The sequence below is a fragment of the Engystomops pustulosus genome, chromosome 1, assembly GCF_040894005.1.
Source record: "Engystomops pustulosus chromosome 1, aEngPut4.maternal, whole genome shotgun sequence".
NCBI lineage: Eukaryota > Metazoa > Chordata > Amphibia > Anura > Leptodactylidae > Engystomops > Engystomops pustulosus.
Window position 1 is genome coordinate 96,433,470 of NC_092411.1, and position 27,777 is coordinate 96,461,246.

Genomic DNA, 27,777 nt, shown 5'->3' on the forward strand with positions numbered 1-27,777 from the left:
GTAAAAGGAAAAAAAAGGCATCTTCTGGTTTTTTTTTCTGGGTGTCACATCCCCCGTGAATAAATATTGCCATTTATGTGAACAAATGCTGTTTTCCGTGACACGATTTCCTTTTTAAGCAATTGAACCCATGCCTTGTATAAGTACCTGCTGAAAACTCTCAATATGATGATTATGCCACAATTACCAACAATGTCAACTACATAATCCAAAGCAACAGTTAACCTGTCACAAAACCTCCAGCTTTACCAGAGCAATGGAAAACAAACGCTAGAAAACTCCAAAACCCTGCCTTCCATTTTAGAGACGCCTTCCCTGTTATCCACACACACAATAATCCCGCCTCCTGCTTCTTCAGCGGCGGCCATATTTACCATATAAAGTCATTCAGTGTGAGGATGAAGTGATAGCATACCAGAAGCGGTTATACCGAGAACCGACAAGTAAACGCATAACCCCTAACGCCATTAAAATCACCTCATGCATAGTGCAACGGCAGCTTCACCCGTTACGTGCCGGTAAATGTGACTGAAATTGAGAGGTCGGACGGGCAGCGGGCAGTCCGTAAACAACCGCCTGATGAGAACCGCGAGCATGAAACGCGCTCCCCAACCGCCGAGCATGACACGCGATCTAGTAGTCTCGCTCTCCCCACCCCCTTCATTCCGGGGGTCTTCAGACTGTCACGTGTGGCAATGGGCGTGGTGTGGTCCAGGTGACGCAGCTCCTGCCCGGGTCCTCTTTTTCTTCTCAATTCGTTGAGACGCGTTGTCTGTAAACGGCAAAGTGTTTCTAGACGGTTGCCGGTTCACACACGAAAGAGCAGCGCCTCATACGCTAGTCTGTGTCTTCTCAAATGCCTTCACCTCAGCAGAGCAGCTGTCCTTCATCGACAGGGGGCGCGTGCACGATCGGTTGGGCGGCTACTAACGAGCTTTGCGCACTGCGGAAGGGGCGGGAAATCGCGCCGGAAACCGACCTGTGATAAAGTGTGGTGATCTGGGGATTGCGAGTGGGGAGGATGTGTGCATCGTAGAGTTCAGTAGCAATCGGTTTCTGGATTGTCTCGCTTATCTATTCCAGCGGTGATTAGTGTGAGGTGGGTGATTTTCCCTCGGTCACACACAGCTATCGTGCACAAAGGTTACTGAGCCCAGTGTGGAAAAGCTGCTATTGCAGGATTCATTAACTATTACTGAAAAAATGGCAGGTCTAGACGTGTGGAGCTGATACAAGACGTTTAACACTTCAGGCTATTTACCTTTTCTACAGTTTAAAAAACTATGTTGAAAATGTAAAAGGGAGGATGTAATTTCTAACTTTGCATTTTTTTAATTTTCAGATATTGAGCCACTATGTAATTGGTCTAGTTCATTCTGTGATTCATTAGCAATAACTTCTGACACCTAAAACGGCCTTCAGAGATATATACGAATCACTGGTGGATGTGTGACAAAATATTTTGGTGGCTCTGTCGGGAACTGTTGTCATCATGGCCTTTACAAACTATAGTAGTTTGAACCGTGCTCAGTTGACTTTCGAATATCTTCACACTAACTCGTAAGTATTCTTCATGCCAAGAAATGTTATTGGTAAATTATTTATATTATCATCTGTCTGAATTTATGATGGTTATCTGCTAGTCGTGTAATGATGAGTTTGTGTCACCGGAATGCAGTTGGAAATGTTATTTTATGACAGATTTTTGGTTACCTGTCCTGTTTTGGAACATTTGGAAAATCTGTGATTCTTTCTTTTTGTGTATCAAAAACTTTACTGTTTGGGTTTACTGTTACAACAAATTTTTGAGATTGGAGTAGTAAAGATCTTGTATTTCCATGACACATTTTCCCCCCCGTGGAACAGCCAAGTCATCTTCAAGTGTTGAAATACGCCGTTCTGCTTCATTTAAGTGAGCAGTATAAGAGTCCACCTCCGATTGTATTGTCCTCAATGGCTTTATTTTCTTGGTTACTTCCTTTCTTGATATTTACAGCAGTTTTTTTGGTAGGCCTGGTAGCTGGCTTCTGATTCAATTATATCCATGTTGCCATGTGTTCTGTAATCTTGGTATGGTGGCAAAAACAGAGAAGGGTCTTAGTCAGGGCTCAATATTAGCTTCTGAGGCCGCTCATGCCTGCATATATGCACCAGCTGTCTGGTGGCTATCTTGAGGCGACCTAGGCACTGCTGTGACAAGAGTCGGCATCACACGTAGAAGGCTGCAGTGGAACTGTGCCTGAACTTTGTATTCTGTCTGTTTTCTGCCCGCCTTGATCTATGGCTTTTATTGGATTTTGTCTAACCTCAGCTCAAACTAATCTCTGACCTGCCTGGGTGAGCTGTCTCCTGTAACAGGACTTCTCTGAGAGGTAGTGACCTTCTGTCCTAGTTGCAGTGATGTTCTGATCCATCCATGGGGTTAAAACCGACAGACACACTTGATAGTGCCCTCCAAAATAGCCAAAACTGTTAGTCAATGTCACAATCTCTGGGAATAGTCCCTTAGGACTAAAGTCTTGTGGACTCCCTGGACCACTGCGGGAAATAAAGATGCCAGCCGCAACCCGGGAGCGGAGTCTAATTGGACTCCTGGTCTTTGCCAGAGCCCGCCGCAAAGCGGGATGGTCTTGCTGCGGGGGGGGGGGGGGGGGGCACCAGGTCGCTCCACGGGTGCCACAGGGCAGGCCGGGATACAGGGCAGGCAGGACCTCGGATATGCAGGACCTCAGAAAGCTGGCAGGACCTATTGAGTTACCGGACTGCCACAGGATACCGTGACCGCCACAGAGACACAGGAATCACCACAGGAATACGGGAAACTCAGAATACACAGAGGCGTCTGTAAACGCCCAGGCACACGGAGAGCTTTCTCTTCAGTAACAGGAGATCCGGCAGGGGATGCTGGGAGTAGCCAGGCTATATAGCAGAGCCGGGATGCCAGCGCCAATAAGGAGGACGCTGGCCCTTTAAATTCTTGAAGAGTCGGGTGTGCACGCCCTAGTCTGCAAGCAGGAGCGGGACCGGAGCCAGGGACTGGAGCCATCAGGAGCCGGGACAGGTAAGTACCGACCTGGGGGGAGCTGGACAGCGGCAGCAGAGCATAGGTGCACCCGCGATCCGCAACATGAATCGCAGGGACATCAGTGACAGGACCGGACCGGGGTCCGCACCACACAACGGGCCACGGGTGCCCCCGCATTCCGAGACGTAGATTGCGGGGTCACCCGTTACAGTCAACAACCTGCTGGTGGTTTCATTAAGTGGAATAGCAAAACTTGCCATCCATTCCTAGATCCTCTTCTTGTAGAGGTTTTGCAAGTCTTGACAAGTCTAAACTATTTTTTTAAAGGGAGAATAATTATTCTCTTCTGAGTTCTAACTTCTCATCTAAGAAACAAATTGGAAGGTCAGATTGATAGGTGATGTGAGGTCAGAGGCAGAAGTTGAAGAAGGGCTATCTGGAAACTTAAGAATTCGGAGAGAAGATGGATACTTTAAAATACAAAAAAGGGATGAAAAAGTATTTTTCGAAAGGTGCTAATGGCATGAAATTTTCACCAAATGGCAGTAACTGTATCAGCTTATCCACTCAACGCTAGCAAAGAAATCATGACATAGATGTCCATACATTATTGAGAAATGAAAAAGTATTGAACAGCCTTGAGCTCCTGAGCTTTAGTTCCTTCCATACACTTTCCACTGGATTCAGGTCAGATGACTGGCTGGACCATTCGAGCAGCGTAATTTTTCTCAAACCAAGAGAGATTCATTGGCTGTGTGTTATTTTCTTGCCAAAATGACCACCCTCATTTTATTTTCATTTTCAGTTATGAAGTTTTCCATATCCAAGTGCCATATGCTGAAAAATGCTGGACATTATGATTTTCCTTCTCCAAACTTCACTATTGTCTTTTTGAAGTGATATGCATTGCCGTTCGACCTCCAAAAATGGCCATGTTTATCAGAAGTGTCTGAAGACAGGTCTGTTCTAGTTGCTCATGACAGCCAATGAGAGATCAGTTTTCATTTTCTCACAGCTGTTTATAAAAGTAAAGCTGAGCTTTTATTCCTTGCCATGAGCAACTAGAACACTTCTCGGAGACGATAAATCTACTCCATGGTGTCTATTATGGCACATAAAGAGTTCAATTTAGGAATTATCTGAGCAGACAATATTCTCCCAGTATTTTACAGGCTGAAAATATATCTGAAGTGCCCAGGTTAGGAGTGATCTCAACGCTAGGGATTCAGGGGCAAAGCAATACAATCAAAGCGTATGGTTGACTAATCCAATCTCCTTCTTGACAGAAGAAGTGTTTTGTGGCTTGTACTCTGGCCAAAGGCTTGGAGCCCGTGGTTAATGGCAGAATTTCCAATCTCTGTTCCCTGGGACTTTTCTGTTTAGGCCCTTTATGCGCTTATATGAATAGTGACTATGAATGTCTATTAGTAGCACATGTCTTTGGCACATGTGAGATCCATGTGGAAAGGACACAAGTGTTCAGATAAAGCTGGTCATCAGTGGTCACTGCTATGGTGCTCAATCTGGAAGTTGTTGGACTTTAGAAATGTGAGAGAAATGGTTATCGCAGGGGCAGAAAGATACTAGGTAGTGGTCAGGTGGCAGATCTAAGGCTTGTAGGGATCGGTGCTCCCCTACTCTTTTGTTGCATCTGCTGCAAAAAGACTCAAAAGCACAGTCACTAGACCAAACCAATTAAGAGACTAACAGTGACTCCAAAATAGTACATCACAGGCAATATACGCAGTGTACATAAGAATAAGTCCCTACTCTCACAGTGGTCATTACATCACATATAATTTCACATTTTTTTTCCACTTAACCCTTTGTGGGGCTGACCATAACATTTTTACTTTTTTACCATCTGGCAATATGACAAACTTTCTCACATAATTTGGCAAGCACATAAACTTTGGCATAGCTATTAGCAAAACAAAACATCTTCTTCAACAGGAATGGACAGCATCCCAAGAAAACTTGATTAGAAGGATAAACATAATCCTACAATATTACACAAGGAAAAAAAAAAAGACTGACTGGCTACTGCTCCAATTATTATGAACCATAGGTAACTTGGCAAACATATATGAGTAAATTTGCAGACTATGAGAGTGCACTATAAATTCCAGGAGGAGGCAGTGGTCCTCTAATCCCAATTTACAGGAGAATTTGAATAAAAAGGGATGTTGCATTTATTAGTGAATACTTTCAAAAACTTTATACAGGCATGGCACAAGCCATAACAGGGAGTGAGGAGAAAACAAAGGGGCAGGGCTTCACATCAAGACAAAACGTCATCCATTTCACGGTATAAGGTATAACCTTACCTGAGACACTCTTCTACCTGGCTAGAGGGCTTGCCTATACGGAGGAGGCATCGGCTATCCCCCTCACGTAACACATCCGCTGGGCATGCGGACAAAGTTGCCGCTCCGTGACGATGCGTGTGGGTGGAGCTCCGAAAAAAGCTCACCTTCTTGGAGGCATTGCCCACAACCCGGGATCTGAGGGCTCTGCTAGGTGAGTGCTCACATGCTGTATAGCAATCAATTATTTTTTCTTAAGCGTAGCATAGCACTATCGACCAATATCATTAAGTTAAAGCTTTTTTTTTATCTGAAAAGCAACTATAGAGGTTTTTAAAACAGAACTGAGGGGCTGTTGAGGAGCACAGAGCTAAAGAATCATATGTAGCAATATCCAAAAACTACATAGGCACATACAAATTGGTTCCTACTAATGTACAATCCTTAACAAAGATAAGAATTGTAAAATTCTTTAGGGACTTAGCAACAATATCATGTAGAGTGCTCGTATTAATTGGACTGCAGTTCATTATATATCCATGTTGTGTATTCTGATCATAAAAACACTTCAATGTCTATTCCACTTTCCTTCTTTTTGTATTAGCAGCCTCTGTCGATTTCCCCCCCCCCCCCAAAGTTTTTAATGGGAGTGCATGTTCTATCCCTGCTATGAATAAACAACTGGGTTCTGAATTATGAATGTTTTTTACGTGTTCTATGAGCCTAGGTGCTCCCCCTCCTGATTTTATTGACCTTATATGCTTGCTGAAACAAAGATTCACATTTCGTTTAGTTTTCCCTATGTAAAATCTGTTACCAGTACAGAAAATAGCGTACACAACATAATTCGTTCTGCACGTTATAAAATGCTTTATCTGGATATCTGGACCTCTACATTGGCTTATACGGTATAATATATATACAAATACAAGGCCCCTAATTTTACCACAAAAACCTGGTAAAACCTATATTTTTTTACTCGAGTATAAGCCGAGTTTTCGGTTTCCGTTTTTTTGTGCTGAAAAACTAGGCTTATACTCGAGTATATATATATTTTTTTAACCAGTGAGCCTTGTTCGGATTAAATCCACTTGTCACCAGTTCCGTTCTTAGGGTCCTAAACCCTACGAAAGGTGACAAGGGGTCCCTAGGTGTAAATGTATCAAGAAGTCCACAAAACAGAATTGATTATATATACAGGCGGTCCCCTACTTAAGGATACCCGACTTACAGAGGACCCCTAGTTAAAAACTGACCCCTCTCCCCACTGTGACCTCTGATGAAGCTCTCTGGATACTTTACTATAGTCCTAGATTGCAATAATCAGCTGTCGGATGTCAGTAATGAAGCTTTATTGATAATCCTTGGTCCCATTACAGCAAAAAATTTGGAAACTCAGATTGTCACTGGGGCAACAAAAAATTTGTTTCATGGAAGCATTGTTTGGTCTAGGATGTTGTTTTTTGTACTGATAAGGTATTATGGGGGTAACCTCTTTGGAATGTATTCTTCACTTCCTCTAATCTAGGCGACAAAATCTCTGGTCTGCTTACAATTCTTTCTAATCTCTTGTACTGAGAGAATGGAAGTGAATTTTTGTGGAACTAGGAAGGTAACTGTAAAAATTAAGTAAATTGTTTGTTTGGATCTGTTGGTTTCGTATATATAAGTTAGACCACAGAGTACCATCTGTTTCTTTAATAATCATAGTATCTAAAAAATTGATTTCCTTCTCACTAATATGTAATATGAACTTGAGTTCTGTCCATGTGGCATTAAGAATGGATAGGAATTCATGTAGGGAGTCCAATGTGCCACCCCATATGCAGAACACAGCATCGATGTTTGTTTTTTTTCCAAATGCAACGCTGAGTTGAAATTGATTGACATGGGTAGTTGAATGTTTCCTTAAAATCTGCCATGTAAGTGTTTGCATTTGGGGTTGCAACATTGTACCCCATGGCAGTACCTTGGGTTTTGAACGTAGAATGAGGCAAATTGATGCAGTAGTCAGCTTCACCCAGTTATGGTCAGCCACTGATGAAATGAATACTCATACTGATGCAGTTATCAGGGTTTTCCTTACCTGTAGAATAAGCTACCTCATTTTATAAGTATGCAGTGACCCTCTATAAGAAATGTATGTAACTATGTATTCTCACTTGATTATCATATCATATATGAATTTAATGACTCCCTTTTGTTAATATGTACATATTGTATTATATATAATCAATTCTGTTTTGTGGACTTCCTGATACATTTACGACTGAATGTGACATGTTCTGTTACCTGAAGAAGGACAGTATATGGCGGAAACGTCACAACAAACACGTTTATATTTGTTTGCTAAATAAAATTACACATTGCACAGACAACATAAGTCATAGAGAGTGCCGCCTTGCCTCTACCTTTTGGAACACTTCAGTAAATACCTAAGCAGTGGCTGGATAAAGCCAATGAGCAAGTCGGTGCAAGAGAACACAAAATCATCTACTTTCCAGCCCTGCACTATAGCGCATGAATAAGATCTGTAATTATTAGTTTTTCTTGAGGCAGTGGATAGAGCTTAGTTTTTCTCTGATGTCTTCCACATATAAAGCATAAAAAAACTGTTTTGTTGTGCGTAATGTAAGAGAAATGCTATTAGACAGAAACATATGGGACTGTACCTGTTTCGCTGCTTCCCTCTTACCATATTCCTAAATATTGCTGATGACTGCGTTATCATAAAAATCCAAGAAGTCAATTAAAAAGTTGCCTCTTTATGTGTTATCTTTATGCTTACACTGTTTTTATTTTAAATAGGACCACACATGAGTTCTTGTTTGGGGCGTTAGCTGAATTAGTTGATAATGCAAGGTAGGAATTTTTTTAACTCCTAAGTTTTTGTTTTGTTAAAAGAGTATATACAGTTTTTGATTCATGCCCTGTCATTTTTACAGAGATGCTGATGCCACAAGAATTGATATTTTCACAGGTATGTTAAAATAAAACTTACATTATTGTTTTATCTGACTGTGGGAAAACTTTTATATTTGCACATGGAATTTGCATGTGATAAAATATTTTTTTAAAAATGGTATGTGTAAGAAGAATCTGAAAGAAGCCATGGTAATTATCATTTGTATCCTATTTTCTGTTGGAATGGAACTTGCATTAAATATTCTCTCTCAAGTAGCTTTATTCGTGGCTTATCTTCTTTATTTGGGTTTACCATTGCACTTCAGAGTAGTCAAAAATGGATTCAACAGTGGGGCAGGATGGAATAAAATATGCCGCACATAATGCTGGGTTTACTTGTGGTCAAGTTGGGAGGTTGTAATGTAGACTCCCTTTAATAAGTGGATAACAGAAGCCACGGTCACTGGGATTTCATATTACTCAGAGTCGGGAACATGGGAATAAACAACCGAGCTGCAGTACCCAGCAAATCCAGTAGGCTTTGAGAAAAATGTCTGAAGATGTCAACTGATTGATGCAGTTTCCAGATGTAACACCTCCACTGATTACCGGTAGTAAGAAGATGGTTCACACAAAAGGATTTTTTATTTACATTTACTGCTTTTTGTAGATTTGATTATCATGTTTTTAATAACAATGTTTTTAATATGTATTTGCTAATTTGTCAACTGCAGTGCCAAGAGAAGAATTGAGAGGAGGTTTTATGCTTTGCTTTCTTGATGATGGAGCAGGGATGGACCCAAGTAAGATTTGTTTTTACATTTATTTTATTTTTGCAGTTTTAGTAAATCTGATAATTAGAACATGATATGGGCATTGTATGATCTGGAACAACCACTGGGAATCCTACAAGTACTTCAAATTATGGGGTGCACCATATGGCATAAACAAAGTGTTACCATCATTCCATGATTTGATATGATTTTTATGATAACAAATCATAGTTTTATTATGCTCTTCTACTGCTTTTTGGGAATCTTTTTTTTCTTTTTGTAATTTAATTTCAGACTTTAAAAAAAAAAAAAAAAATGTTTATATTTATTTTTTGTTCCTTTTCCACTTACAGAGCTATATAAGGGTTTGTTAGCTGCAGCTCAAATTGTAGTTCCTAGTGCTACCATTTAATATCCTGTGCAATGCACGGTGAAGCTGAAAAAAATGTTGTGAAATGGATAATATAACACAGTTGTGACATTTTCTTATGGGCTTTAATGTAATTTAGATACTTTTACTATGCCTTCATACCTTGAGTGTGCAAAATGGCAAACAATCTCAATGTATTGTGAAAACAATGTTCATCTATTACAGCCTGCCTCAAGCAGGCTGTAATAGATATTGCTGAATGACGGAGACTAAGAGAAGCAAAATGTAAAAAAAATAAAAAAGTATATATCCCGGTCAAAGTTTATATGCAATAACATTTGCTTTGTTTTGCAATAGGTGAGGCAGCCAGTGTGATCCAGTTTGGACGTTCTGCTAAAAGAACTCCTGAGTCTATTCAAATTGGACAGTATGGAAATGGTTTGAAATCGTAAGTATCTGTGTTTAGTTATTTTTTTATGAGGGGGCGGGATTGATTGAATGAGCGGGCGGTCCGGAGGAGAGGCAGAGCCTGGAACGCCCCACCCCCCATGAATACGCCTTGAGACCGCGTTTCTAGTGTATAGCGCAGAAGTGTTTGTTAGCGTTATCAGAGGTTTCCGATAACTTTAGCATTATAACACTGCTGCGTTTGTTTTAGCACTAGGAGTACTAAAGTAAGCAGCTCCGAGTTCCATTTTTAAGGGTGACGGGTCCTCTTTAAAGGGCATCTACCACCAGGACCAAGCACACTCACATACTGTTGTGTACTCAGTCTGGCAGAATCTGCTCTTCTTTGAGCTTTCTATGCCATTGTTTGAGTAAAAAGTCTTTAAAATTATGCAAATACATGTATCCCTACCCTTACCTATTCCTTCCTAAACCCTATTACCCTATTGCATACCGTCTTGTCTTTTACTTCTAAATCACCTCCAAGTTTTCCAACTACCCTTAACAGGTTAAACTGTTGTTTTGTTATTGATAAAAGTTTACTTATTGCTACAAATGTCCTGTATACCATTCTCCAAATGGGCATACTCAGATACTCTAAGTGTACTCACATGTCTAAATGTTGCGAGATACGTAATGCCTCATCACATGCTGTAACATGATGCAACAATTAATAAAGTTTGATGTTGAACCATAAAATTATGCAAATTAGCTTGAATGGACACTCTGTTCTCTCCCTATTTTATCTAGTGGTTCTATGAGAATTGGAAAAGATTTCATCCTTTTCACAAAGAAAGGAGAGACAATGTCCTGTCTCTTTATGTCACGTACCTTTCATGAAGAAGAAGGGATTGATGAGGTTAGTAATGTTTACTCATTTATCAAACCAAAACCCCTTAACAGCGTTTTTTTTTTGTTTGTTTTTTTGCGGTTTGATTTTTTTTACATCCCCACCTCAAAAATCTGTAAAGTTTTTATTTTTTCCATGTAAAGCGCTGTGTGAGGGGTTGTTTTATGAAATTTGCAGCAAATTGCATTTCGTATGGGTGGTATACGAAATATTTCATGGAGTGTACTGAGAAGTGGGAAATAAACTACAAATGCAGTGAAATTGGTAGGAAACGCATTTGCAACATTTTCTTGTGGGCTTGGTTTTTATAGATTTCAGTGTGCAGCCCAAAAATACATTTCTCCTTTATTCTTTGGGTGGGTGCAATCATGGTGATATTACATTTATATAGGTTTTTATTGTGTTTTAATACATTTAGAAAAAAATGAAAACTTGCTGTGCAAAACAAATTCTTAATTTTGTCATCATAACATCCTAAATAACTTTTTCATACTTCGGTGTACGGAGCACTGAGAGGGTTGTGAGATGATGACCTTTTCATTGCTACCATTTTGAGGACTGTACAGCCTTTTGATTACTAATTATAAAATGTTTCAAAAAAGTGAAAAAGTAGCGTTTTGGACATATGGGGTTAAACGCTGGGAATAACCATCATTATATTTTGATCCGGCATTTTGGGACACAGCGCTGCCTAACGAGTTAATGATTATTCCTGTTCATTTTTAAATCAGGGGGTGATTTGAACTTAGGTTTTTAACTTTTTTTTTTTTAATTCTTTTTTTTATACGGTGGGCATACATCGGCTGCTCACCCCCGCCCCTGTCCATAGGAATACACAGCGCCGTATTCTGTAGAAATATAGGACTTGTTCTATGGGCTTCGGAACGGTATGGTGCCGCACGTGTGCTGCACCGTACCGCTCCCGCATGGCGCTGTGAGGCCATGGAAGTGTAAGGGTGACGTATATATGCCGTATATACGTCCCCATATGTTCTTGTGAGTGTAGCCTAAGGCATTCTAGTGGTAAAGTTTGGAATCCATCTCTGACTCTTTAGTCCATCTGACTCCTCGCCCTGGCCAGTAAAATAGAACCATTGATTTACAGTCATGGCCAAAAGTTTGGATAATTTATTTTGACGTCACGTGGCCTACAAATCGAATAGCGATTTTCCGTATTTTCAGAATTGACTATTTTGCGGATAAATACTGTTTGAAATCAAATTTTACATATTTAGCAACAAAAACCCCCTATATAAGCAACCTATTTTCAAATCTGCCCCCCTCAAACTATCAGAAACAGCATTTACAAAGATTGTTAACCCCTTGAGATCTTCATAGTAATTGAATCAAAATGGCGGTGAAATTTAGAATGGTCAAATTTTATACGTTCATTTAGCCCTAAAATTTACACATTTCCAAAAGATAAAAAGAGAAAACTCACCATAAAATTTGTTCTACAATTTCTCCTGAGTGCAGCGACCCCCCCACACGTGGTCGTTACTTGTGTTATGGGGGCACAGCGAGGCGCAGAAGGGAAGGAGCACCCAGCAGCTGCCAGGATTTTAGTTTTCTCGTTGCCCCCTTTTGAAGGCTATAAAATTTTCGCTTTTCTGTTATTTGGGCCATGTGACGGCATTTTTTTTGCGGGACGAGATGCTTTTTCCAGTGTTACCATTTTGGGGTTGGTATCACCTATTGTTGAAAATTTAGGAACTTTTTTTGAGGTCATGAGTAGAAAAGCATCAATTCTGTACTGGATTTTTTTACTGTTTTTTTTTTCGTGTTCACCATATAGCCTAATAATCATGTTATCTTTATTCTATGGGTCGATACGATTACGGGGATACCAGACATGAATATTTTTTCTTATGTTTTACTAAATTTGCCAAATAAAACCCTAATGTGGGGAAAAATCTATCATTTTTGCATTGCCGTCTTCCAAGTGGCATAACATTATTACGTTTTTGGCTACAGATCTGGTTGATGGCTTGTTTTTTGCGGGACATGTTGTTCTTTGCAACAGTATCATTCTGGAGTACATATGTTTTGTTGATCACTTTTTATTGCATTTTTAGTGGAATATAATAGGTAAAAATCATAATTTTTGGCGGGTTTTTAACGTTTTATTTTTACGGAGTTCATCATATGGGTTCAATAGTTATTTAGTTTTATTCTATGGATTGTTACGGACGCGGTGATACTAATATATGTGGGGTTTGTGTTATGATTTAGACTTTTTTGAGCGTTATATGTCTCTTTATATGTTTTGGGGCTTATGGGCATTTTTAGTGATTTATAAAGTAATTTTTTTATTGAAAAACATTTTTTTTTTACATTTTTTTTACATGATCTACCATGGGATATGAACAAGCAATCATCTTGTCCCGATTGGACCCCAGAGGTGCCAAAACAACGATGCCCCCCCCCCCCCCCCGAAAACTGTGCGGGGGGGCTGATCGTGGGGTAAAGACCCCCTGTAGGCATGTTAAATGCCGCGGTCGCGTAAATTACCGCTGAAATCCCGCGGCTAACGATGCCGGTTCGGCTGCTGTGCAGCGCTGAACCGGCATCGTCTCTGCGCCGTAGCTGTACTGCGCTGAGCGCTATTCGCGGGACTCAGCGCAGTACAGCTACGGCGCAGAGCGCTAAGGAGTTAAAAGGAGCAGCTAACATCGTTTCAGTGATTGCACCAGTAACACAAGTGTGGGTGTTGATGAGGACAGGGCTGGAGATCAATCTGTCATGATTAAGTAAGAATCACACCACTCGACGCTTTAAAAGGAGGCTGGTGCTTGGCATCATTGTTTCTCTTCTGTTAACCATGGTTATCTCTAAAGAAACACGTGCAGTCATCATTGCACTGCACAAAACTGACCTAACAGGGAAGAGTATCGCAGCTAGAAAGATTGCACCTCATTCAACAATCTATCGCATCATCAAGGAATTCAAGGAGAGAGGTTCCATTGTTCCCAAAAAGGTGTTTCGGCTTTGGGATTGGGCTACCAGCAGAGCAGAACTTGTTCAGGAAGGGCAGCTGCACACACTGTGAGGCGGAGACTCTTGGAGCAAGGCCTGGTGTCAAGGAGGGCAGCAAAGCCACTTCTCTCTAGAAAAAACATCAGGGACAGACTAAAAGCTACAGGGAGTGGACTGCTGAGGACTGGGGTAAAGTAATTTTCTTTGATGAATCCCCTTTCTTATTGTTTGGAACATCTGGAAAACAGCTTGTTCGGAGAAGACAAGGTGAGCGATACCACCAGTCTTGTCTCATGACAACTGTAAAGCATCCTGCAACCATTCATGTGTGGGGTTGCTTCTCAGACAAGGGAATTGGCTCTCTCGGTCTTGCCTAAAAACACATCCATGAATAAAGAATGGTACCAGAATGTCCACCAAGAGCAACTTCTCCTAACCGTCCAAGAGCAGTTTGGTGATCAACAATGCCTTTTCCAGCATGATGGAGCACCTTGCCATAAAGCAACTAAATGGCTCAGGGAACAAAACATAGAGATTTTGGGTCCATGGCCTGGAAACTCCCCAGATCTTAATCCCATTGAGAACTTGTGGTCAATCATCAAGAGACAGGTGGACAAACAAAAACCAACAAAATGCAAGCATTGATTGTGCAAGAATGGACTGCTATCAGTCAGGATTTGGTCCAGAAGTTGTTTGAGAGAAGACCAGGGAGAATTGCAGAGGTCCTGAAGAAGAAGGGTCAACACTGCAAATATTGACTTGCTGCAGTAACTCCTTCTAACTGTCAATAAAAGCTTTTGTAACTTATAATATGATTGCACTTGTATTTCTGTGATAAAAACATCTGACACACACATAAAAAACAGAGGGCAACAGATCATGTGAAAATATATTTGTGTCATTCTCAAACTTTTTGGCCATGACTGTATATGACTGTGAGTTTAACTTCATCACTGATACTGGGCTGGTAATCTTGATGGCTATTTGTGATGGTTTGTTTTCATTTTAAGTTTTAATACCATTCACCTTTTCATTCTTTTTGGTTGATCTTTGGTATTACGGGTAAATAGAAACCTGATCCGGGTTACTGTGGCTGATTTCATTTCACTGTTTACATATGGATCGTACATGTTAATCCCAGTTACCGTTGTAATACAGCGTTTTTTTCTTTGTAGGTGATTGTGCCTCTTCCCACATGGAATTCAAAAACTGGTGAGGCATTGTCAGATAATATGGAAAAATTTGCCATTGAAACTGAACTAATCTACAAGTACTCTCCATTTCGCTCCCAAAAAGAGGTTATGGAACAATTCAGAAAGATCACTGGAGAGTCGGGTAAATTACATTAAATTATGTTGAATAATTTTATTTCTCTTTGCAAACTTTATCATGAGATAAATGCCATTTTGTTATGTTGTTCTTAGGTACATTAGTTGTGATTTTCAATTTGAAGTTAATGGACTCTGGAGAACCAGAGCTTGATGTAGAATCTGATCCAAAAGATATTCAGATGGCTGGTACTCCACCTGAGGGAACGTAAGTGAGAAGTTTTAACAAATATTTGATGTTGCTTCCCAAATAAGTTATTGGTTTTAAAAATGGTAAAATCTACCTCATTGTATCGCAAATATAAATTGCATCTTCTAAGAATGCATAACTAAAATTCAGAGAATTTCTTCTCCCATGATCTTGTATTAATAAAAATACCCATAAGATGTATGTCAAAGTTTACACACTTCTATAAATGTATCCATTTCAGCATTTCATTTCATTTCATACTGTACTTGGCATACAGTTTGGTGATATAAGGAGTAAAGCTACTGGCACACAATTTTTGTGAAGGTGAAGAAGGGAATATATTGCCAAAATAATAATACAAAATTAATGTATCTGTCATCTACAGTCACCGGCCACTTTATTAGGTACACCTGTCCAACTGCTCGTTAACACTTAATTTCTTATCAGCCAATCACATGGCCGCAACTTGGTGCATTTAGGCATGTAGACATGGTCAAGACAATCTCCTGCAGTTCAAACCGAGCATCAGTATGGGGAAGAAAGGTGATTTGAGTGCCTTTGAACGTGGCATGGTTGTTGGTGCCAGAAGGGCTGGTCTGAGTATTTCAGAAACTGCTGATCTACTGGGATTTTCACGCACAACCATCTCTAGGGTTTACAGAGAATGGTCCGAAAAAGAAAAAACATCCAGTGAGCGGCAGTTCTGTGGGCGGAAATGCCTTGTTGATGCCAGAGGTCAGAGGAGAATCGGCAGACTGTTTCGAGCTGATAGAAAGGCAACAGTGACTCAAATTGCCACCCGTTACAACCAAGGTAGGCAGAAGAGTATCTCTGAACGCACAGTACATCGAACTTTGAGGCAGATGGGCTACAGCAGCAGAAGACCACACCGGGTGCCACTCCTTTCAGCTAAGAACAGGAAACTGAGGCTACAATTTGCACAAGCTCATCGAAATTGGACAGTAGAAGATTGGAAAAACGTTGCCTGGTCTGATGAGTCTCGATTTCTGCTGCGACATTCGGATGGTAGGGTCAGAATTTGGCATCAACAACATGAAAGCATGGATCCATCCTGCCTTGTATCAACAGTTCAGGCTGGTGGTGGTGGTGTCATGGTGTGGGGCAGATTTCTTGGCACTCTTTGGGCCCTTTGGTACCAATTGAGCATCGTTGCAACGCCACAGGCTACCTGAGTATTGTTGCTGACCATGTCCATCCCTTTATGACCACAATGTACCCAACATCTGATGGCTACTTTCAGCAGGATAATGCGCCATGTCATAAAGCTGGAATCATCTCAGACTGGTTTCTTGAACATGACAATGAGTTCACTGTACTCAAATGGCCTCCACAGTCGCCAGATCTCAATCCAATAGAGCATCTTTGGGATGTGGAACGGGAGATTCGCATCATGGATGTGAAGCCGACAAATCTGCGGCAACTGTGTGATGCCATCATGTCAATATGGACCAAAATCTCTGAGGAATGCTTCCAGCACCTTGTTGAATCTATGCCACGAAGAATTGAGGCAGTTCTGAAGGCAAAAGGGGGTCTAACCCGTTACTAGCATGGTGTACCTAATAAAGTGGCCGGTGAGTGTATATGTCTTTTTATTTTGGAATTCATTGACATTTTTGTTTTTCCATTAATTTATTGTTTTTTTAGTCAATAGTGTGTTGTAAACATTTCAGCATTGTGCACATCAGCATCGACCATTAAACCTTAATTTAGTCTGCAGCTCTGTGAGTGAGTTTTTGTGATTCCTAAATGCTTTCACATCCCCGACTTACAGACAACCCCTACTTACAAATGGACTTTTCAGCCCACTATGACCTCCGGGGCTGTATATTTCCCCTAAAGCCTATACAGCTCGGCTTACATACAAGATAAGAACAGACCTACAGAACCCAAGTTGAATTTGTATGTAAGTTGGAACTGTATATTTTAGAATTATAACCTCAGACAAAATTTTTTTGGTGTCTGTGACTTTTAACCCCTAGGCGCACCAGGACGTTATAGTACGTCCCCGGGGCTAGATGCTTAGCGCACGGGGACGTTCTATAACGTCCTGCTTCTGGCACCGGCTCACGAACGGAGTGACACAGGTCAGATTTGAAGAATGGGGCCGCGTCCTTAAGGCCAAAATAGGCTGTGTCCCCTAGGGGTTAAAACTTTTGGGTTGTCATAAGAACCGGGATAAACAATAAAGCTTATTTGCAGACACCTTTGATAACTAGTACAGCTGATCATTGTAGCCTAAGGCTAAAGTACATTAAATTACCAACATACAGAGGGCTGTTTATAACCAGAGGTCGGCTGTAAGTCAGGTGTTCTTAGATTGGGGACCGCTTTTAATTTACAGAACTTTAGCCCCAAGCTACAATGATCACCTGTAAGAGTTCTCTCTTGCAGGAGAAGGGGGAGGGGTAGGAGGCAGAGAGCACTACAGACACAGGCACTTCCTGGTTCATCACTGTGCTTCAGCAGTGTGGAAAGGAGATATCAGAAGCTCTAAAAACAAGATGAGCTCTGTATCTGAGTCAGTGCTGACTCTGTGTCTTATCGATTAGGTGAGACCGCAGAGCTGAGTGTATCATTCAGTTTTATATCCATTACATGACTCTGATCTGTCTCATGTCTCTTTTTCTATGTGTCAGACTAATAGAATGTTCTGAAGCTAACTAAAATGTAGCTAAACCCTGTACCCTGAAAATCAAACACATTGTCAGCAAACAGCATCTCATAACACAAAGGACTCCTGAAGTGTCTTCTTAGCTAGTGCCCTCCCCCACACACTCTGGATTCTTTCACTGAGCTGTCTAGGAAGTAATAGGACCAAAAACTGCTAAAAAACTGACTAAAATTGCAATGTAATGGGTTAAAAATTATATTTATTGTGTAAACATGACTATGAGATTAAGATTAGAGAACTTTCTTTCGTGGGCAAACCACTTTAAGCGCAAACCTATAGAACCTATTCTGTACATAACCTGGGGACTGCGTGTACTTGGTTGTGTCCATAGGTTTCTCCCTGTTCTAGGCATTACATTCTTACAAAATTTATAATTTCTAAGCACAATAATATATGAATGGCACAATGCAGAATTCTAAGAAAATAAGCTGAAAAAAGGTGTATTGTTTGTATTCACTTGTGTCAATATATATCTATTTTCTAGGAAACCTGAGAGCCGTTCATTTCGCGCCTATGCTGCTGTTCTTTACATTGACCCACGAATGAGAATTTTTATTCATGGTCACAAGGTTCAGACTAAAAGATTGTCTTGTTGTCTTTACAAGCCCAGGTGAGTAAAAAGTCCAAATTGGACTACAAAAGTGTTTTCTTAAAAATTTAGAGAAATCATATTCGGTGTTAGTCACTGAAAATGGGAGTACAAGGTCAAAATGTAGAAGTAGTTTAGTTGATCTATTATGGCTTTTGGTGTTAATGTTTGTACTAACTTCAAATGTTCTTGTGGATAGGGGATAACAAACTGATTGGTAAGGGTCCAATTACTGGGACCCAATTGATCATGTGAATGGGAAACCCAGCAATCCAAAGATTGGAGCATGCGTGATTGAGCATGCATCCTGGCGCTCCATTCAGCAATTTCCGGAAAACAGCAGTCGGCTATCTTGGGGCCTCAGTCTGTGAATGAGAGTTCCATAGATATCCGGGTGCTGCACTCTGACATGCCCTTACTATTGAATGGAGTGGAAGGTGTGATGCTTGTCCTGCTGTTCCATCCATAGGTGAGAACAGGACCCCCATTCTCCGGATTGCTGGGGATCCCATTGGTGATTGGTAGGGGTCCAAGCAGTCGGATCCCCTACCGATCGCGGGATAGCTTGCAAAGTTGGAAAAACACCTTTAATGATTTTAGGTGTAATTATTTAGCATTTGGACATTTTAGAACATGATATTTTAGTGCTGTATTTGGTTTTTGTTTTCAGAATGTACAAATATACATCAAATCGATTTAAAACACGAGCTGAACAGGAGGTGAAGAAGGCAGAGCACATGGCAAAAATAGGTATTGTGATGATAGAATGGTCTCTTGGTACACTAAAACATAGAAGATAATGTTTTTATTCAGTTAAGCTGAAAGACCTTGTGCAGCTACATGTAGTTAATAACTATTGTAAGCATTATTTTTTTTGCAGCGGAGGAAAAAGCACATGAGGCAGAAAGTAAAGCGCGAGCCCTAGAGATTCGTCTTGGAGATGACTTGTCCCGGGATTCCAGGGTAAGGTTGTTAAAGTTGTGCTAAACATATTGGGAAAATTTGTCAGTATTCTCTGAACAAGAAACGAGATGTGGCAAGATTATAACAGTGGTTTATGCTGGATGGTGCACGGGCAGGACCTAATAGTCTTTCAATACTGTAGTAATAATGTATAGTATAATACACTGCACTACAAGAGAATGATCGCATTACAATTATTTTTTTTAAGGGAAATGTATATGTAAATCGTATTGGGTATTGCCAAGCCTGGCCTTTATGTGTGGTACAGTATTTACACTCCACAGTAAATGTTGTATACAATTTCTAACCCCAAAATAGTACCAGTAAAAATTACAACTTGTACTGTAAATGCCCTTATTTGCAAGTCTTGAAATGTGTTGGCATTTTTATTTTGTATAATCTTATGACAAAAGTGGCAAAAGTAAACCTGGAGTATAAAGTTAACATTATTTTATAACCCTTGGTGAAGACCATAAATTAAAGACCATAGATTTGCCTTTTACCAAGGCAGATGTATTTTGTTTGCTGTACAACTGCCCTGCATGGAAAGTGCTTGGCCTGTTTGGTCTCTTTATACACTTAAAGGGGTTTCCGAGACTTATAAAAAACAGCTATGTGGGCTGCTATAAAAAAATAAACATGTACTTGCCTCCATAGTTCCTCCTGGTGTCCCGTGCCAGAGTCACTTTCTGCCGTGCCCCTGTTTGTTTACAGGAGCACGTAAGCGCCCACCCTTCCCCATATCCCAGTGCCTGATACAGCGCTGGAACAGGGGACGGTTGGACATGGCCAACCACCCGGCCAGCCAGAAGCTAGACTGTGCGCTGCATGGAGAGACTGATGCACGAGACACAGGGATGGAGGTAGATACATGTTTATTTTTTCTAGCACTTTCATGTTTTGCTTGAAAAGCCCATAACTTGCAGGTGATAATATTTTCTGGTCTATGTGTTGATAAAAATAGAACCTTAAATTCGGTCACAAAGACTTTCTCTAGTTTATGCCTGACCCTTAAATTGAACCGGTCAACAGAAATGAGGTTTCTAGCTAGTAACAGGTTCCAATAGCCTATACGCTGATTTTAATAATGCCTTTGTCAGCATTCTGATGACTTGAGAAGTTTATAATAGTTTGATTTACATTTCCTGGTTCCCTGCCAGTAGTGTGTGGTGAGTTTCAAGGGGAGCAGCTGCAGCCTGTGTGTGCCTGTATCTTCTCATGCATTGTTCCTCTCCTCCATACCATCCCCCTCCCTCCCTTGTTTGCTCAATGCACATGACAGAAAGTGGGGAGGGAGATGCTTGAGTATGGAGGAGAGGAGACTGACACAGGCACACACATGCTGCAGCTGTCCTCTTCCCCTGGGAGAACATGCTGTTGGCAGAGAGACGGGTAATATTAATTAAACTTGCATAAAATATTAAAATGATTCAGAATGCTGACAAAGCCATTTTTAAAATCTGCATAGCATAGGCTATTGGAACCTGACACTAGCTAAAAATTACATTCTTGGTGACAACTTTCCATTAATGCCAGAATTGATTCCCTGAGATACATTCATATGTGGTGACAGTGTGCATGAAAAATACATATAACGTGTATTTTGAAATGGCTTTGCAGCCATTTTAGGAGAATTTTAAAGGAAACCTGTAAAGGCAATTTGGGACACTAAACCATCAAACCTTAAAGAGAACCTGTCATGCAAAATAACCCCCCTAAACTAAATATATTTTCATAAACTGCCATTAGAGAGCATTGCCTCTATCCCTTCATTGTCCCTCTACATGCCTGTAAACCTAAGCAATGAGGTCCTAAAGCTGTATGCAAATGACCTGTGAAATGTCCAATGAAGCATTAGCATATTCAAGCTGTCCACCTTATTCATGAGTGGGAGGCACAGCCACACCACCAGTGCATGACTGACAGCCTGTATAATGATGTGAGGCCGTATAATGATGTGCTTCCTGGTGCTGGTGGCCACGCCCCCTGCAGCCTGTGTGTGCATGTGTGTGTGTATAGGAGAGATACAGCAGCTCCAGGCAGCCATGTTACAGCAGAACATGTCAGATTCATGTGTAGCTGATGTCACATGTGTATTAGGAGGATGCAGCATGTCAGCAGATGCAGCACACACACTAGCCATGCTTTACTATACATTACACACAGACATGAGCAGGAGGAGGAGAGGGGAGGGGTAACGGGGGTGACATCACTGTCTCTGACCATGTGACCAGCCTGATTTACATGATAAAAAATAGATGATTTTACAATGAATAATGTATGAAATAACTAGATAAAGGCTGGGATGGGATCCATGTGATCTGCTCCAACAGGTAGAGGTGACAGAAATAGTGACACAGACCTGATGACTGGTGTCCTTTAAGGAACTGTGTTTTTTTTTATCCCAGAAATAGCCGTGTTATATTTCTGACCACTATAAAAATAAACAAATAAATACATTTATGCTTACTTAGAGAGCATCAGACTGCTGAGAGTTCTGGATTTTTTTTTTTTAAATTGCAGGCATGGAGAAACAACACAGGGTGATTTAGGGCCCCACGTAAGGACCTGTGTGTAATTAAGTGTCCCGTCCCAAAGCATCCTGACATGGTTGTTGAAACTACATCAAAGTCAATTAAAAATATGTTTGAGTGTCACGTAGACAAACCATTATGATAATACTATTTTGAGAGATTATAATCATCCCAAATTATGTTTCATGGTTTTTTTTTTAAGGCTGCACTCAGGCAGGTGCAGAATGCTGCAATTACAGCCCGTCGGGAGGCAGATGTTAAGAGACGTATTAAGGAGGCAAAACAAAGGTAGGCAATTGAACCCATTGCCGAGTTTTTTGTGTGTAAAGCTTATTGCTTAGGCAAACTGTTTAGGTAACATTTGGTTATATAGCAATGGATTAATTAATGGACATCCACCATCAATATCATTGATAGATGGTAGGTGTGTAGCACTTGTGTGTGCGTTTCATAATGCTCTAAGTGGAACTGTTTTAATTGAATAAAGAATGGCACAATAAGTGAGAAAAATTATTTAAGAAAAATATGTAAATTAGCTGAAGGCGCTCAGGCTGACATCACCCAACATCAACTTACCGTATTTTCCGGGCCATTAGGCGCACCGGAATATAAGGCGCATTAGTCCGATGCGCCTTATATATGTAATAATTCCATATATAAGGCGCATCGGACTATAAGGCGCCGGGTCCGGGGGCGGAGCAGAGACCCGACGGGACGCGACGCAGAAGTTGTTCGTGCCGCGTGGTCTGCAGTTCCCGCTGGAGATCTGCTGTCTCCGGTAGCGGGGACCTATGTAAGTATGGTCCGCTGCCCAGCGCCATACATAGGGCACACCGGACTATAAGGCGCACTTTGGATTTCCAAGGAAATCCAAGGCTTTTAAGTGCGCCTTATAGTCCGGAAAATACGGTATTCACGCCTGCACTGTAATAGTACTGCCTTCTTCTGCCTGAGGAGCTAGGAGAGAGCTCCTTCCCTGCACTCTCCAAGCCCCGACTCTCTGATGTCATAGGACTGCTCTTTAGTGGAAGCAGGCGGTACTATTCACGCATAAAGAAAGGCGTAAGTAAGTGCTACAAAATATAGAAAATTCATCTCCCCTCCCTGACGCTGTGAATATGTAGGATCTTTTCTTCCGATGCACGGAGAGCTGCATGGGGGCCAGCAAGTGGATATCACAAAAAAGAAAAATCCTTGCGGACTCCAGCAATCAGATCCTGAAAAGATATGAATAAAATCTTTGTTTATTAAATCAATAGGGAAAAATCATTAAAAATACATAGTACAGTCACAAAAAGACTGACGCTTTTCAGACATGTCTGTCCTTAGTCGTAGCCTAAAAACACTGAGAAAGTACTGGGTATATAAAGAGGAAAGGGGGCACCAAAGGCTTCTAGGAAGGGCCTCTTCACACCTGTTACTTTGATAGAGCCCAAAACAACTGAATCGAAATCACACATTCATATACATCAAGAAAAAAGATGAGACAAAAAGGCACCATATACGTACATACTTGAAATAACTAGATATGTTCCCAACTTAAGTAAAGTAAATCACTTCTTCGGTTTATTCCCGAAGGAGCTCGAGTGCCCAGCTCCAGGTCCAGCCCCGCCTCTTAAGGGGCGTAGAACATGTTCAGTGGGAGATGATGGAGGGGATGTCCAAAAAAGAACTTACTTTTGCACAGAGTATTTCAGGTTTATCTAAACATTTCAGATTTTTCAAATCTACGTGTGGTTCCTACTGGATCCTGGAACTGGGACTCGAGCTCCTTCGGGTATGAACCTAAAAAGTGATTTACTGTATTATATACTATATTAAGTTGGGAACATATCTAGTTATTTCAAGTATGTATGTTTATGGTGCCTTTTTGTCTCTTGTCTTTTTTCTTGATGTATATGAATGTGTGATTTCGATTCAGTTGTTTTGGGCTCTATCAAAGTAACAGGTGCTTAGATGCCCTTCCCAGAAGCCTTTGGTGCCTCTTTATATACTCAGTACTTTGTCAGTGTTTTTAGGCTACGACTAAGGACAGACATGTCCGAAACGCGTCAGTCTTTCTGTGACTGTACTATGTATTTTTAATGATTTTTCCCTATTGATTTAATAAAGCAAAGATTTTATTCATATCTTTTCTGGATCTGATTGCTGGAGTCCGCAAGGATTTTTCTTTTTTGTAAGTAAGTGCTACACTTCTACCATCAGTGAAACTGGTAAATTTCCTTTAATAAATTTTTTCTCCACCGATACACAGTGAAAAGATTTGACATATACTATATTGGTATAAGATGCAGAAAGTCCCTTTTTCCCCAGTGTTGTCATGATAACAGTACTGTACTTCTGTTCCCCCTGGGAAGCAGGGTCTCCTTGCATCATATATCACTTCCACGATACTGTGGTCAGTCTTTAAAATCCATTTATGTGCCACCGGCCTGTAACATACAAAACAGGAATGAACAGTAGAGGGAATTATTGATATTATCAGTTGCGCATAGGGTTTATTTATTTTTCGTATATTCATTTTCCCTCGTTAAAGTATGTGAAATTTAGATGACAAAATAGGAAATATTTTTTCTTTCTTTTTTTTTCTTTCAGAGCTCTAAAAGAACCAAAGGAGCTAAATTTTATCTTTGGAGTAAACATTGAACAACGAGAGCTTGATGGCATGTTTGTGTATAACTGCAGTCGGTTAATAAAAATGTATGAGAAGGTCGGACCTCAGCTTGATGGAGGAATGTAAGTATCGCCTTTTCTTCCTCCGTATCAGAATGGTATGGGTCTTACACTATGATTTTGACCCTGAATTCAACATAGAGAACAGAGTTGAACAGCAACAGTAAAACAGCTTATGCACTACACATGGTACGGAGCTGTTGTTTTGCTTTTTTTCTCTTGGTTCCAGGACCAAAGACTGACGAAATTAACTCATTAGGTTGGAATAACACTATTCTGACAGATCCTTTACAATACCTGAGAGGTATTTTGTCCATAGCCCAAATAATCAATTCAACACCTACACATACATACAGCACTTCAAAAGTCCTTCATTGTTTGGCCTTAAAGGGGTGCTCTCATTCCAGCAAATACAATGGTATATTGGAGAAGTGTATAATTTTTCATCCTACAAACAATGACATTAATTTGCTGAAATGAGAATACCCCTTTAATTCTATGCAATCCGACACACTGAAACTTCCTGTCTGTACCAGACTAGTGAAAGTGTCTAATGATGAATGATAAATCTAAGTTTAAGTTGGTCTTGTCTAACTTTGTAACTATTACTATTTGGTGTCAACTTTTTTGTGCCTTTGCATTATGATAAATGAACCTTTTCCTTTATCATTCATCGTACTAGTGGTAAAAGTGATAAATGATGTTTCTTTTTTTTTGTGTTTGAAAAATATGCAATATGTCCCAAAGGATTTCCAGGAAACCATCTTTCAGATTATACAGGCTAGGAGGTTGGACAGGATTTCATCTATGCTGACACTTAAAAGCTGCACAGTTAGCACAGTGTATAGAATTTTAAATTGTTAATATATTTAAACTCTTTGTGACTAAGGCACTTTAAAGCCATAATAGTAAGATAATAAAATATTACTTGCTGGTCCCTATCCCAGGCTGCATTTTGACGGTTTCTCTTACTAGGGCATGTGGAGGAGTAGTAGGAGTGGTTGATGTTCCTTATCTTGTTTTGGAGCCCACACACAACAAACAAGACTTTGCTGATGCTAAGGAGTACCGACACCTTCTGAGAGCTATGGGTGAACACTTGGCACAGTACTGGAAAGATATTGGCATAGGTAAGTTTATGTGTATTGAGTGTTTGCTTGTTCTGATGTAAGACAGTAGAATAGCATTTTAAGGCTCTATACAAACCTATGGAACCTTTTGGATACACCATGCATCTGATGGGCCCAAATTACTTGAATTGGGCATGTTTTCATTGTGGTGTGTAATGCTACAAACGAAACCTGTGCAAACAGATGGCCACTCTGAAATGAAGTGTTTCACTTAAAAAGCATATATTATGTTCTTATGTTTGCATGCCTTCATATGACACAAATGTGTCATTGAAGTATTTTTAAAAGTCTTCTTTTTAAATTGTAAAACTAGAAAATGTATGTTATGCAAGTTATGCTTTTCCAGCCCTTGCTATGTGTATTAATGAGATGAACATTTATTGACCACAAAAATTAAGCTGCTTATTATTGCTTATTCTTCCCCATAGCCCAGAAGGGAATTGTCAAATTTTGGGATGAATTTGGTTACATATCTGCAAACTGGAATCAGCCACCATCTACTGAATTAAGGTATAAAAGAAGGCGTGCAATGGAGATCCCAACCACTATTCAGTGTGGTGAGTAGCTATTTAACATTATTTACAAGTACCTTTGTAGTAAGGCCTCAGTGCTGTGGCTGTGAGCTAGCTGCACGGTCCCATTTATTTCTGTTGGGCACGATCATAGCGCAGTGCATGCACCGTGAGGTACTGTGCATTACCATGCCATGAACCGACTGCCTGTGCAGCAAAATATAGGGCGGGTGCTAGACCTACCTGTCTTTGCTACACAATTCCTATGGACAGATGGTCTGCAATTGGGGGATCATCTTTCCCTGCTACTGGCCCCTCAAATACACATTGAGACCTCTTCTGCATTCAATATGTGTGAAAGACTTAGCTACTGGGGGGGCAATAGGGGGTCGTTGCATTGGGTAAGGGGTCTTTAGGGAGCATACTCCCCAGTATATGTCCACTTCCCTTCACTGCTACTCATATGTAGGGATCCACAGATACCAGAATTTGGAATTCGATGACTATACTACTTTACCCAGTAAAAAAAAAAAAAAAAACTTCTATCAGGCTGCTCAATCACTATGCTGGCAGTCCAATAGAAGTCGTAGGATCTTTGTTTAAATGTCTATGCCAGTGATTTTCAACCTTTTTTGAGCCGCGGCACACTTTTTATACTTAGAAAATCCTGGGGCACACCACTAAGCAAAATAGCACAAAATGACACTAAAACAGTCATATTATACATATAGTTAATAATATAGATTCTAAATTTATTTTACTCACTCAGTGTGAAACCTGGGCCTGTTTCGATAAACACAAAAGGGATATCCTGGCAGGAATGGTGGAAAGACGCACACAAAGCTCTTCCTCAACAGTTCTCAGTTTCTCCCTGTTTTTAGTATATGGTGCTGATCATTATGTGGCTCATATACTGCAAAATAGAGTGGTACAATGAGAAGTACTATGGCCATGAGGTCAGAGTACAAGTGCCAGCTCATATACTCAGCATCTTGCCCTTACCAACGCATGCACCTGTATAAAGAGGTCTCACAGGCTCAGCCCAGTCCATACAAGGTGGGTGATTTCTGCATATTGCATATTACTGTTTGATCACTGCCAGAAAAGCCATTGTGGCTGAGATTGTCACTCCCCGTGACATCGTTGGGGAGTGATCATCTGTCGCCATGATGGCCTCGGTTCTTTGTAAGACCTAAAGATACCTAAAGGGTTAATATACTTCCTAAAAGCTATTTTGAATAACTTAAAGGGGTATTCCCACGAAGACAAGTTTCTAATGTGCAAAAAATACAGCAATAACAGCTATGTTCTGCACACCTCTCTCATGGAGCTACAAACAGTCAAGGGTTGATCCAGTAAACCCAAATTGTAAAACATAGAAAATGAGTTCTGACCGGAGCTCCCGATTCCCTTGCTTCCGTGTGTCTTTCTCTTCCAATATGTCAAAATAGAGCAGTTCACACTCCTCCAGCACAAATTCCTGAATCCTCCGATAAGAATATACCGCTATTCAGA

General features: G+C 40.6%; 1 protein-coding gene across 3 annotated transcripts in view; it reads left to right on the forward strand.

Moving 5' to 3' along the window:
• The first annotated feature begins 650 nt into the window (after window positions 1-650).
• The window catches only part of MORC2 (MORC family CW-type zinc finger 2), a 52,256-nt gene continuing 25,129 nt past the window's right edge, over window positions 651-27,777 (forward strand). For 2 of the 3 annotated variants that reach the window (XR_011855075.1, XM_072149073.1), the window contains exons 1-16: window positions 687-1,099; window positions 1,343-1,560; window positions 8,140-8,193; window positions 8,277-8,311; window positions 8,970-9,038; window positions 9,736-9,826; window positions 10,576-10,684; window positions 14,827-14,986; window positions 15,076-15,187; window positions 18,346-18,471; window positions 19,121-19,200; window positions 19,331-19,413; window positions 22,150-22,235; window positions 24,543-24,683; window positions 25,596-25,750; window positions 26,179-26,307. Coding sequence is in view for 2 of the 3 variants with exons in the window: in XM_072149073.1 (XP_072005174.1) it covers window positions 1,493-1,560; window positions 8,140-8,193; window positions 8,277-8,311; window positions 8,970-9,038; window positions 9,736-9,826; window positions 10,576-10,684; window positions 14,827-14,986; window positions 15,076-15,187; window positions 18,346-18,471; window positions 19,121-19,200; window positions 19,331-19,413; window positions 22,150-22,235; window positions 24,543-24,683; window positions 25,596-25,750; window positions 26,179-26,307 (1,498 nt within the window). In the remaining variant the exon portion in view is untranslated. Of the gene's footprint in view, window positions 1,100-1,342; window positions 1,561-8,139; window positions 8,194-8,276; window positions 8,312-8,969; window positions 9,039-9,735; window positions 9,827-10,575; window positions 10,685-14,826; window positions 14,987-15,075; window positions 15,188-18,345; window positions 18,472-19,120; window positions 19,201-19,330; window positions 19,414-22,149; window positions 22,236-24,542; window positions 24,684-25,595; window positions 25,751-26,178; window positions 26,308-27,777 lie in introns of all 3 variants that reach the window. The other variant, XM_072149081.1, reaches the window with a different exon arrangement.